At 42.3% G+C, this 13,485-nt stretch overlaps 1 protein-coding gene across 1 annotated transcript in view; it reads left to right on the forward strand.

The window, feature by feature from the left end:
* The window catches only part of RSF1 (remodeling and spacing factor 1), a gene marked incomplete at its 3' end in the record, with an annotated part of 62,147 nt that continues 48,662 nt past the window's right edge, over positions 1-13,485 (forward strand). The window contains exon 1 of the mRNA XM_082014230.1: positions 1-307. Coding sequence (XP_081870356.1) covers positions 106-307 — 202 coding nt within the window. The 5' untranslated portion in view covers positions 1-105. The remainder of the gene's footprint in view (positions 308-13,485) is intronic.

The following is a 13,485-nucleotide window of genomic DNA, read 5'->3' on the forward strand; positions in this document are numbered from 1 at the left end:
CCCCTCCCCGTCCTGCCGTTGCATTGTGGGATAGTGGCGGCGCGGCTCGGCAGCGCCCCCTCCTCCCGCCCCCTCCCCAGCTCCTTCTCCATCCTCAGGTCCAAGATGGCGGCGGCGGCGGCGGCTCCTCCGGCTCCATCTCCGCCTCCCCCTCCTCCGGCAGGCCCGTGCTGTCCGGGCTCGTGGCCTAACTTCGCCGTCGTCTGCTCCTTCCTCGAGCGCTACGGGGCCTTATTGGACCTGCCCGAGCTGCCCTTCCCCGAGCTGGAGCGCGTCCTGCAGCCGCCGCAGGAGCCCGGAGACCAGGGTGAGCGGCCCGAATACCTCATTCCCCCCCGCCCCGGCCCACCCCTACGGCCGGCTGAGGGGGGGTCTCAGTGTGGGGGGCCTCGGGGGGGGCCGGGGCTATTCCCCCCCCGCCTCCTCCCGGCCCTGGGGGTGGAGCGCGCTGAGGGAGAGGAGGGGCCTGGGATTCCCGGAGCGGCCCTCCGGGGGGAGGGGAACCCTCTCCCCCCTCAGCATGGCCTTTTTCTTTTATTTTTTTTTTTTTTTTTTTTTTTTTAGCAGGGGAGCTGCTGTTTGTGTGTGTGTGACTGTGAGCTGCCTCCCCCCACAGCGGAGGACGGGAAGGAGGTGGGGGACCCCCCTCCCCGCTCTCATTGCCGGCTCTGCCCCCCCTCCGCCCCCCCCGGGTCCGTTCCCGAGCTCTGCGCGGGTGGGACTCCTGCGGAAAGGAGGATAAGCTGAAATAACTATTTTTGCTCAGGCTGGCGTTGGCAGCGCGTCTCTTCCATCTCCTCCCTTCCCCCCAGCTTGGGGGTCTTTTCGCTCCCCACCCCGCCATGTATGTGCCCGTTTTTACTTCTCTTCTGAAACAAGAAAGGGACACACACACAAGGCGATGTCCTGATCCTCTTTCACTCCGTCCTTTCCTCTCGGTGTATGTGGGGTGAGAAATGGGGCCGGGAGGGGGGGCACAGAGAAGCCCTGAGCCCTCCCCACGGCTGCTGTTGTAGGCCATCTCCTCCCCACAGACACAGCCAGCCATTGTGTGCCATCTCTATCCCTCTCTTCTCCTCCCCCTCGTCCCCTCTTGTAGTTGGGTGGGGAGAGATAAAAGCTCGCCGCTTGCTCCTGCCCCACCGCGACCTGAGCCGTGCGAGCTGGAGGGATGGGTTATACACTCCACTGTTTTCTTTCAAGCTGCTCCTCCTGTCTTCTCTCTCTTCCCAGTCGCAGATTTGGTTGCCAGACTAATTCCTGCTCCGTGCAATGGATGTGGGAGGGCCCGGGCCAAGAGAGCAGCCTGGGGAGGGCTGTGTGGAGGCGGTGGTAGGAATATAGAGGGGAAGGTGCTTGTTGCTCTTGGTCTCTTGTCTCTATTATTGGTTTGGTTGTTGCTTTTGCACTCTTGCCACATAGGGAGACTGTGGAGCTCATGGCGCATGCTCGGCAAGGCCCCATAGAAACTTCCTGCTGCTGGAGAAGCCCAGCTCTCAGGGCTGCTTTTGGGCCAATAGCCCCTGCTCTTCTTCCAAAATGCACTCGCTCTCACCTCCCTCTCCACCGAACCCATGCTCTGTGGGGGGTGTGTGTGATTAAATCGGTGTGTAGGTACTTCCTCATATAAACGGCGCTGTTTTTTTGCAAAGTGCAGACATCCTATAGATATATTTTTCACTGCTGAAATATAATGAGGTATGGTTAATGTACTGTCTCCTCATGTTGTCCAGCACTTAATCAAGGTGAAAAAGACAGGTGATCCCCCCCGAACTTCTAAAACCAGGGTTAACTTTCTGGAAAATTGCTGTTTATATCCAATTCCCCTGCACTCCTGTGCTTCTTACGTTATATAAAGGATTGATTAGAAAAAGCATTGTTTTTGTTAAACTGTTGCAAAATTTATTTATAAAAATCACCAACGTGCTTAAAAGTTTGAATTTTTAATGAAAACCTTCCTTTAAAAGTGATGTTGGTAAAGAAAACTAGTGCTTTTACTGTGTCACACAATGTAGGGGGTGCGTAAGAATAATTTTCTTGTGTGAACTGCAGCATAAATTAAAAGGATGAGATGGTGACCTGTGTTTTAAGTATAAGCATTTGATTAAAAAAAAAATCCTGATAACTTTATTTGCATGACTGGAGCATTTATCAGTAGGACAATGATTACTGCATAACGCTTTTCTAAAAAGCTTTCAAATTACTTGCATTATGGAGTTTGTGTTATAGGTTGATTTGATACTTGCCAAATTTTTAAACTTTTCTCTGTATTGCCCTTCCTGTTTGGCAGGGGACAGGTTATTCTCACTGCTTTAGAACAGTCCCCCCAAATGGGAGCGATTTTAGCTTCTGAAAATGTAATCTCTAAATTACTTGGGATTTTTTTCCTTGTGTCTGGTGTAGATGATATATTTGCTTGCTTTTTCTCATCTCTAAGAAAGAAAGTGTGGTGGTGTGAAAACCAAACTTGGGTGATTCTTGGCAATTTCTGTGATAACTTGGGTGACAGGGGTTTTCTTTTCCTTTGATACAACCAACTTGTTGGGCTTGGTTTGTGGTGTCGGTACCTGTTACCTGGGACATTTTATGCTTTTGGAAAAACATTTGCTGTGACTGTATTTTTCTATGTGATTTTTACTTCAATTTGTTCCTAAAGTGGTGTTTTTAAGGGTACAAATCATAAAGTTGCTAAACATTGATTGAAAACTGAAGTGGTCCTTTTTTTCTGAACATCTGTTATTTACCAACTGTATGTAGTTTTCCTTGGATTGCAAAAGGGATTTTGATTTCAGTTATATACAGTTAGTTTCACTTTTGATACCAGCACTGCTTGACAGTGGATTTGTGTTGACAGTAATACATAACAAAATTTAAGGAAATGGCTACAAAACCTCAAAGTGGTTTTTTTCTGAACTTCTGGACCAAGTTTTAAATTTCAACTGTCAGGTAACAGCTATTTGGAACTCCTCTCCATATTCATTTTGCTATCAAGGAAGGGAATCAATAGTTTGGGGGTTTTGTTGATTACCTTTAACACTGTTTCAATGTTCAGCAGTTCCAAATGTGTTTTTGCTTTTGTTTAAAAAAAACCCCAAACATGGCCTATACTGTCTTGTCTGAAGAGTTACTCTAGGAAGATGCCAGCAGAAGTTACTTTCTTTATATTAAGAGCCTCAAGGAGAACTGGGAGCTCAAGTTTGAATGTTGTTCAGTAGTTGTATAACAGTCATATTTTCTTTCCTGTTCATAATTTGAACAAAGAGCTTGTTCATTATTAAGGAAACAAGGTATAACCTTCCCTTGCAGGAAGGGATGCTACGTGGATGCTGAGCAGCTATCAAATATTTCTTAGAGGAATTTTAGATTTTTTTTTTTGTCAATGCTCAGGTAGCACTTGAAGTTTGTCATATTAAATCTCCTACCTGAGAATTTCAAGACAAATAGTAATGACAGCAGTGCTTGAGTATGAATAGTTTTCTGTAGTAGTCTGACTAGTTTAGATATCAAATTAACCTGTATTAGTAGCAAGTTAGATGTTTTAACTGTGTATACACAGGTATGATCTTGTCTTAAAATGCATAAACCAATTTAAAATGTTCTTTGTGATTTGGTGGGTAATGTAAAGAATGCTTGAATAGGAAAACAAATGTGTGGTCTTGGTTTTGCCTGTCGCTATTATATAGTGAGATAAACTGGTAGCTGTGGAAATATTCTGCTTGGTATGGAGGCTGTGCGATCACATAGCTTAACTTTTCTGGCTGGTGACTCACTTGAAAGTTGCAACTATTCAAAGTAATGAGTCCTGTGGTTATCTGGTGAAGATTTTATGAAGACTAATTATCTTGGCTTTAAGAATGGCTATCCTTGCTTTATGTACAATGTTGTGACTTGGGTTGCAATTATGACAATCTTAAACTTCCTTGGAAGGAATAGTTGAGTGTCTATCAAGATGGTGACAATGTTAACTCACAAAATTTGCTAGCTGTTATGTCTGACAGTAGGTTGTTTCTTGAAGGATTTGTTAAAAAGCAACCCAATACATGATTTTTAACTGGAACTTCTGAGGGCTGGGAGATGTCATTGCCCCAGTATTACTGCACTTTTAGATGCAAAACTAAGGTAACAAACAGATCATCCTACAGTGTGCTGCAGTACTGTACCTTTTTTGCCTCTGCTTCCGAAGGCAAAACTCTGCAAACGGGAACAAATCATTACAGGAAACCAATACTTGTTCTCCTTATTCTAGCAAATACAGACTGTCTTTTTTACCAAGAGTTTTACTTGCAACAGAAGAGCAGTTGCAAATCTAAATATTAAATGTGTGTGATAGAGGCGGAGCAAGAACTATATCTGTATTTAGGGCTGTGTTTAAGGAACCATGATATCACATCACCTCCTTTGTGTCAGTAAATAGCTTGAGAATCGGTATAAATGTTAATTAAGCACTTGGTCTCTTGTGAATGAAAATATTAGTAGAATGTTAACTTCCACAACAGAGATCTAATTTTACACATGACTACGCAAAACGCTTACTGGTTTGCCAGGTTCCCTAGTGTGTGAATGGGACAACCTCTCCTGGAGGTGAATGGCATCTTCCGAAGTGTTGTTAGGCTGTGTTAGCTCATCCATTTTTGCAGGCTTTTCTTAGCAGTATGGGGTTTGATTTGCTTTTGATTGAAATGGTAACAAGTATGCATGCTTTGCATATTATTTTAGCAAAAGAGCAAACTTGCATCGAAATCTTGCTGGTGATGACAGTGCTGAAAATGGTCTTGAAAACAGCAAGTGTATTTTGATGTGTGGATTTCCAGTCTGAGGCACTCGGAGAATACACTTCTGTATTCTCTCTGCAGCTCAAACTTCTTTATCTCCTTTGATTCTTGACAATCTCTCTGACAGATTGACCCAGCCTAGAAGTTTGTTGCTTAATTACAGCATGAATGTGTTGTGTTTGGTTGGAGTTTGATAATAAAAACACATGTTGGCTCGGGCTTGAGTGGTGTAAAGACAGACATGGTGAGATGCAGATGCCTGGTAGTAGGTCCATTTTTGTAAAATCTTTTCTCCTCTTCCCCTTTTCTGTCTTTATAATGAGAACTGAGGTTAACGGCAGGTAGCTTACAGAAAGTCTGTGCAAGCCATTTATAGTTTAGAAATAGTTTATTTATTATATAGTTTCTTTAATTTTTTTCAGTACAGAATACCTGATACTACATTGTAGAACTGAAAAAACATGGTCTTTGGAGCTACCATGCTTCCAAGCAGTAAGTTATGTTTTACAAGCTGCTGTATATTCTTTCTGAACCTTCTAGACACCTAACATCTTTTCTCTCTTCAAATTAATTTGGATGCTGAAGTAGTTTGTTTCAGTGGGTTATGTCAGGGTTTTTTATTGTTATTCCAATACTTCTGGAAAGCTTTACAGCATTAAGCTTAAGGGTTCTTACCATTTTCTGAAGAAATAACAATTAATGTTGGCTTAAACTGCTGCATGGGAGAAACATACCTGAAGCTTTGCAGCTGTTTAATATAGTGAGCAAAAGCCAACCGTATTTAATGACAAGGAGTTTGACAAACTTTCAAGCTCAAGATGAGGTATATTCCTAAAGAAGAGGGTAGTGAAGCAGAGTGTTCTGTTAATGTGATTGATTCCCCCCCTCCCCCCCCGCCTTGTATTTAGTGTTTGATATCAGGCATGTTTGTGTACTATTGATCAGAAGTTACAGGGTTTGATGTGACTCCTGGGTAAAGTCATGATACATTGCAGTAACATGTAATACCCACAGTAGATTGGTTAGTATTAAAAGTAGGCGATAAATGTGATATGGAAGTACTGCCAAACATTATTTCACTTGAAATTTAATAATTGATACTGTACTTGAGATTTATTAACTGGTTTCAATGCAGATAGATTAATTCATGTGGTGTCCTCCTATGTAAACAAACAAGTTCTGACACTGAATGTTGGTAGTGTCTGTAAATGCTGGATTGGTGGAGTTTATTGACACACCATATATTGCTGAATCTTCTTCATTAAACATATTAAGTGTGTGGATATATCAGTACTACAGGCTTGCTTCTGCCATAAAGCTGTATCAGCTTGTTAGAGGTAACACTTTTCATCTGCTCTGCAGGTCTAAGTGTTCATATCTTATCACACCCTTTCCTTTATGAACAAGAAATTTAACTGCTGCTCTGAATCAGTCCAGTAGTTATCACCTGAATGCAGACTGAACTTTCTTAGGTATATTTGAAATAGAAGTAGATCATTGCTTTCCTGCTGCACCTAGGGAACTGAACCAAAACATTTATGTCAAAGCCATTAATCTACCACCTCTTAGTAAAATGCAGTATTTTTAACTTGGCAACAAGCAATTGGAGAAGAAAAGCGTATCTAGTAAACTTTAGAACATGATGTATTACTTCCATCCTGGTTTCATTTTTGAATATGATGGAAGTTCTACACCTCTAATGTTTCTAGCTATCAACTTAACTGATTGGTTGAAGGTAGACTCCAGTGCCTTGGAGCTGAAATTTTCAAACAACATAATAGGGTTAAATTCTGAGAAAGTAGCAGGAGTAATCATTCTTGTACTGGCTTCACAGCAAATAAGTCTCTGATGCAGAATAAACTCCTCTTGTCTACACTTTAGTCACTTTAGATTAATATGACTTTAAGATCAGCATGCCTTATCCACATGAGCTTTTTAGTTACTCATTTAAGAAGCTAATGAAGTTTACATTGGAATTAATTATCTCATAGTAGAGTATGGATGCATATCTTTGTTTTAACTATTCGCATTTTGTTAGGTTTTCTGAGGCGAGACTCCTATCTTTATGTGCGTTGAGCTGGCATGTTGACTCACCTGAGTGTGCTTGTATTTGCGCTGGCAATGCCAGTTTGAACTAGGCTCCGCATCATCTTACGATCCTATGTAGAAGAGACAAGCAGTTCGGTCTCTTTCCAGTAACACTGCTCATCTGAAAGAGATGACAGAATGCCATGTGGAATGGAAAAAGGAACTCTGCATGCAGCTCTCCAGGCACAGATGAGCTGTGACAGGATGTCTGAGGTCCCCTGCCAAAGCTCAGCTCTCCAAGGGATTATGCAGGTTCTGTCGGACCATGTGCCTCCACCAAGGAAGGGCAGTACGCTTTTGGTAGGCAGCCTTGTTGAATTCCAGCACACTTTGGGTGGTACAGAACTGGAGGAAAAACTTCTGATACGATTTCCAATTCCCAGTCTTAAATCTTATTTCAGAGTATGTGTGTAAGATCCGGGAACGCAGATGGAGACTTTTCTGGCCAGTGCATGATGACTTTTACTGAAAGAAGTTACATGGGCTGTGTTGTGGTATATCTGTATCACAGAACTTCATAAATATCAAGCACATGTAAGCTGGAACTTATGTTTTGTCCAGCCATCCATCAGTGTTGGACCTTTTCCTCAGCGCTGGCCAACTTCAGAGATCTGCAGAAGCTGTAAGAGTTTCTCAGAATACTCTCCCTGCATCCACGTTCGTTGCTCAGGGGCTTCCTGAGTTTTCTACACTTTCTGTGAATGCAACTTTTTCTTCCTCATGTTTGGGATTACTTCAAGGTAATAGTGCCTAGTGTAAGAACAGTTAGCAGATACGTGTGTGATATTATTAATGTCCCCTGCCTGGTACACACACTTCTGAGCCCATCCCAAAGCTGACATTTAGATTAGCTTGTTTATGGCCTATACTAAACTGAGAAGCTTGTGGGAACTTCTGGAAAACCCACAGTATTGTTGGTATAAAGATTAAAACAGAATAACTATTTGTGGTGTTTCTGTGCTCTTCAGTAGCTGATAGACTGCGTCCCTCTGGCAGAAACCTGGTAGATTTGGGGGGAAGAGAACACACTTAGTGACTTGGTAATATTATCCTGCTGGAGGCAGGAGACAATGACAGAAAAACTTCCTTTGAGAAAGAAGATGGAGAGGGTACTATTCCTTCACCTGAGGAGCTACTGCAGCACTGAACTGGCAAGAAGGGGCAGATGATGGGGGGGATGATGAATAACTATCCTGCTGAAGAATATTGTGGCTCTGTGCTCACTGCTGCCTTAGAGCCAGTTGTCTTGCCGTTCTTTGAAACTATCCATTTTAACATCAAAATCTTTTTCTGGGCCATACAACGCTTGTTTGGTGAAACCCTGTCCTGGGTTGCCCAGAGAGGTGGTAGATGCCCTGTCCCTGGCAACATCCCAGGTCAGGTTGGACAGGGCTCTGAGCAACCTGATCTAGTTGCAGATGTCCCTGCTTATTGCAGGAGGGTTGGACTAGATGGCCTTTGAAGGTCCCTTCCAACCCAAACCATTCTGTGATTCTTTGAGCAGCTGCGTTCCTCCAGGTTTATGGCAGCTGGAGTTGGCAGAGATATTCAGCCCTTCATGTGTATCTCCCTTAGTTGGGACAAGTCTCCTCTTGGTATCCTCTGCTGTGGACAACCTGTGCTGTGCTCCTCTGAGAGGAAATGCAGGTGTATGGCTGATGAGGGAGCTGACGTTGCATTCCAGGAGTATCTCCTGATGCAGACAGTCTGCACCGGTGCCGCACTGTGGGGATCACGCATCGCACGGTGGGGAGGCTGCCCGGCCTGCAGCGGTGCGGAGCACCCTCCCCTCACACTGCAGGCTTTCTCCATTGTTCCTTACTTGGGTACCGGTGCTGGGGCACAGTAATGCATTGATGGCTTTGGCTGTGGGGTTCAATAAAATCATCTGGTTGGTTCCAAATATTAAAATAATTGGGAAATAATAAAACTCTTTCAAAGGTATGGGGTTTTTGTTTGTTTTGGTTTTGTGGGTTTTTTTTTTTGCTTCCTCCAGCCTTGCGGTAAGGGCATAGTTTGTTCCAGTTGCGGAATAGCAAGGTCTGTGGCTGTTCGTAACACTAAGATGATCTTTCCACCCTGCTTCATTACCCTTTCTCCTCTGCCCTCTTCTCTGCAAATCAATGAACTCCTTTTTGTTTCAGTTGTTCTATAAAGCTTGACAAACATTTTAGCATTAACAAGTATTTCTTAGAAGCCTCTAGCATTTGTCAGTCTCATATGCAGTCTGCCAACAGCCTGATACAGTTATTTCTCTTCCCCAAGAGCCAAACAAAGCTCTTAAAGCTCAAGCAGCAGAGAATTTCTCAGAACTACAGTAGAAATTGTGACCCTGTCAATGTCTGTAATGGTCTGGGGAAAACAAACAATTTCTCAAAGTGAAGCAAGGCCTAGTTCTAAGGATTCCTGTGTTTCGGCAGCTGGGCTTTAGTATTAGATTTCTTTCCATTATGATCATTTAGATCTTGTAGTACCTTGGAGAAAAGCGCTGCTTACCCTTGAGTTCGCAGGCTTGATTGATATTTGAAGAATGGATAACAAGCAAGTCATACCTCACGAGCCCCAGCCTTCCAAATCCCCTTTTCCGAGAAAATGGTCGTTATTGGCATGAAGCAGTGTGGGTTTTTATACTGTTTTTCTATCCTAATGGTCAGTTCTGGTTGGCAAAGTCCTGAACCAGTAGCATGCTGAATGAAATTGGTTGTTAAAGATTGTGTGCCCGTAATCACTTGATTTTCTACTCCACTCTGTGTCCCTCAGGTAACTGCCCTGGCTGTTTTCCAGCTCATCTACAGCTATCTGGTAGCACAAGTGCCAGGGCATGTTCATTGTCTTTTAGTATTAATGACTATCAGGATTATAATGGTTTCCTCCTGAGAACAAACTGCAATGGTTCACAAAAGCCGTATTAATTAGTAGGTGATAGAAGTGTGGAAACTTTAGTTTGATCCCAGAGCTTGTGGTGTGATATTCTTGCAGTTATCAACAATACATTCCAAGAAAGTATCCAAGGTGGAGAGGTGCGTTGCAGGATGCTGGTCTATTGGGTGTCTACCCAGAAAGTTTTACCTTTGTTTGAAAAAAAAAAAACCAAACCAAAAGAAAAAACCCACCCTCCAAAAAAACCCCCTTCCAACTACCACCTCCAGGCAACACTGGAACTAGCTTAAGCTGGCCTAAAATGGCCATGTGAATGCCCTGCTGTGCAAAAGATACTTCCAGTAAGTGGTAAAACTATCCCTTTAAATGTATATTTAAGCTTGGACAAATTCTGTAGCAGACTGTATTAGCTGACCTCCTAAATAACATGTTAGCAATCTATATGGAGGTTAAGAAAGGTTAGCAGCAGGTAAGAAAGATTGATACGATAACGAAGGAACTTTTGGAAGATCTAACCTTTATAAGAAGAGAGACCAGTAGAACTAGTCATAAGTTAAGGAATAAAAACGCTGACTGTGTCCTAGATGTGGCATGCTTGCAAAGCTGGTAAAGGTCTCTGAATGCGTATTTGTCTGACAGTCACTACAAGAAGGACATTGAGGTGCTGGAGCGTGTCCAGAGAAGGGCAGTGAAGCTGATGAAGGGTCTGGAGCACAAGTCTTAGGAGGAGCCGCTGACAGAACTGAGTCTGATGAGGAGCAGCTAAGGGAACTGGGGTTGTTCAGTCTGGAGAAGAGGAGGCTGAGGGGAGACCTTATCGCTCTCTACAACTACCTGAAAGGAGGGTGTAGTGAGGTGCGTGTTGGTCTCTTCTCCCAAGTAGCTAGTGATAGGACAAGAGGAAGTGGCCTCAAGTTGTGCCAGGGCAGCTTTAGACTGGATATTAGGAGAAATTTCTTCACTGAAAGGGCTGTCAAGCACTGGAACAGTCTGCCCAGGGAAGTGGTGGAATTATTATCCCTGCAGGGATTTAAAAGACGTGTAGACGTGGTGCTTAGGGACATGGTTTGGTGGGGGACTTGGCAGTGCTAGGTTAATGGTTGGACATGGATGATGTCAAAGGTCTCTTCCAACCTCAGTGATTCTATGATTCTGTAAATGGGAGTAGGATGGTGAAGATAAGCATAAGAGCCAAATGTCCATGTTTTTATGCCAAGCAGAAGCTGTTTGAAAGGTGCAAATCTGACCCTGGTGAAGTCCATGAGGACAACGTACTCATAGCTGGCAGTAGAAAGAAGGAAGCTAGAAAGTCCAAGGCAGATTTGGAGAGCATGCAGACAGAGAAGTGTCTTATGTAAAAAGAAAAAAATCTAGCAAACATGGGTGTCTAAAATCATTAGCTACAATGCAATGATTAAAATAAGTACATTGCTGAGAACTTAAATAACTCCTTTGCATAAGGTGTCATTATTAAGCTAATTTGTTATATCTTTTATTCTAGTTATGCTGCCTTTCTGGCAATAAAGATGAAATATGATAAAACTGGTGTGTTAGGAAATGAGGTACTGGAAGACACCAATAATGTGAAAGTGTATGGAGTTGCCAGGCTTAGATACTTGGCTTTCTGAAAAAGTTAGAAGTACAGCTGGTAAAAATATACAAACTCGTGTTAGAGTACAGGAGTGGAAAACGGAGTGACTAGCACATTCTAAAGAGTCTAATAGTGATTTAGGGAATCAAATGCAAGGAGCTTTTACATCTGTTTTTGATAAACTTTACGAAATTGTAATTTCATAGTTCTGATAGTTGTATTGGTTATTCTCCAGAGAAAAATATTCTGCTATTTTCTTTTGAAAGCGTGGATAGTTCTTTTGAAGTGTGGATAGATGGATCATGCTTGACAGGTACTTACATACAGATGCAAGTCTTTGAAGGAGGTCACTGATTAAAGCGGTTGACTTGTGTTCCACAGCAACCTTACTCGATATGATCAAAATAGTAACTCTCATGCTCAGTCCTTTCTTTGACATTATTCTTTGTGGCAGGAGGAATCGGGTGAGCCATGGAGTATGTTTTTAGCCATTGCAGTCTACAGCCCAACATGTTAATGCAAAAGAAACCCAAAAAACCACCCGGTGGTCTGTGTTCATGCTGTTGATTTTAAGTTAGGACTAGCTAAGGAGTGGGTTTGCTTCATGTTCATCCTTGACAACCCTGCCTGGCAGAGGGTTAGCAGGACATCAAGGAATGCATTGCTCAACCATTCCAGCTAAGTCAACCACTGAATGTTAGTCAGCATCCGAAGCAGTTATCGGTTGAGAGGGAAAGCATCATCATAAACCTTAAACTGATTAACCACCAGAAAGTTGGATAGAAAAAGATTTTTTTTTTTTTTTAAATTTTTTGGTCACTGTGGTATGAGTAAAGTAGAATTCCTCAATTTTTCTTTATGACATGGGAAATTAATCTTACTTGCCAAGAAAACAGGAAGGAGATGAGTTGTTTAAAAACAGATCAAGGTGAAAGATGTCTAATCCTGTCACTGCTGTGGATAAAATAGTCTTGTGAATGGGCAACAAAACTGCAAATGAAACAGTTATAAGTATGCAGTAGACAGGAAAATGTTTATGACAAGTACATCCCAGAATGTTTAAAATTAGCTGTTAGCCCAGCAAAATATTCTAGGTAGTATTGTGATAGGTCAGAGGAAAGCACCTTTGTTAATATGGATCTGGAGTTTAAAAACTAACAAAATACCAAATAGCACAAAGAATGGGCTGAGAATCACATGTAAAACTTGGAGGATATTTTATTTTGGGAGGATATTTTATTTTGCCCCTCTCATTTTGTTGATTGCTTGTTTGCCTTCATCTTGATTTTAGTGCTCAGCTGTGGCTGCTCCATCTTGAAAGATAGTGCAGACAGATCAGTAGACTAAGGAGGACTGTGTGAAAGTTTCGGGGAAAAAAAAAAGTTTTAAAAAAGGATGCTATTAACTTCAGAGGAGATTTTTAAAAGTACACAAAGCAAAGCTCCTAGAGGTTTGCATTCTTTTTATATTATAAAACCAGAAAAATGGTGTATTGAATGAAATTTAAAAGTAATTCAAATTTAAATGCCTCTCACATGTTCTGTAATTATAATTGATTGCTGCAAATTATTACTGAGGCCAGAGCTCAAAAATATTTAGATACTAGTGAATATTGAGTTGTAGTGAAAATATTTAAAAATAAAACTAAGAACATGAAGTTTCTTGCTTGTGAGTTAAGTCAGGCTCTAACTAAAAAGAGGATTTAAAGACAACAGAGGGGCAAGTAATTTCATATGTGTGCTGTGGGGTTTTGTTTCCCATGTTCTGCAGCAGCAGATGGTGTTACTGTCAAACCTGCTGCTGGATTATACGTACGGTGGCTCTGATATAGTTCGTCATTTTTTGTTCCAAATGCTATGGACAAACACTTTCTACTGCCAAGGTTTGTTCTCCTTTCTGTCTACCCGTGTTGTGCCATACAGGAGGGGAAGGATCTTCTGATGCCACGAGTTTTATGTTTTTCAGATACTGTGGTGTTTTCAGGAAGCTGGTGCAGTGAGAAGATTCAGGTGCGCATTATATTGCAGCGCTTTCCTTCTGCCTGCAACGCAAGCTGCCAGGTTCTTCTCTGATCCTGATAGCATCTATGCGTGGTGGTTTAGGTTGGAGGGTTTGTATCTCAAACATGAGTTACTTGAGCGATGGCAGTATGCA

Source organism: Phaethon aethereus (assembly GCF_964289735.1).
Source record: "Phaethon aethereus genome assembly, chromosome: 1".
Classification (NCBI taxonomy): Eukaryota; Metazoa; Chordata; class Aves; order Phaethontiformes; family Phaethontidae; genus Phaethon; species Phaethon aethereus.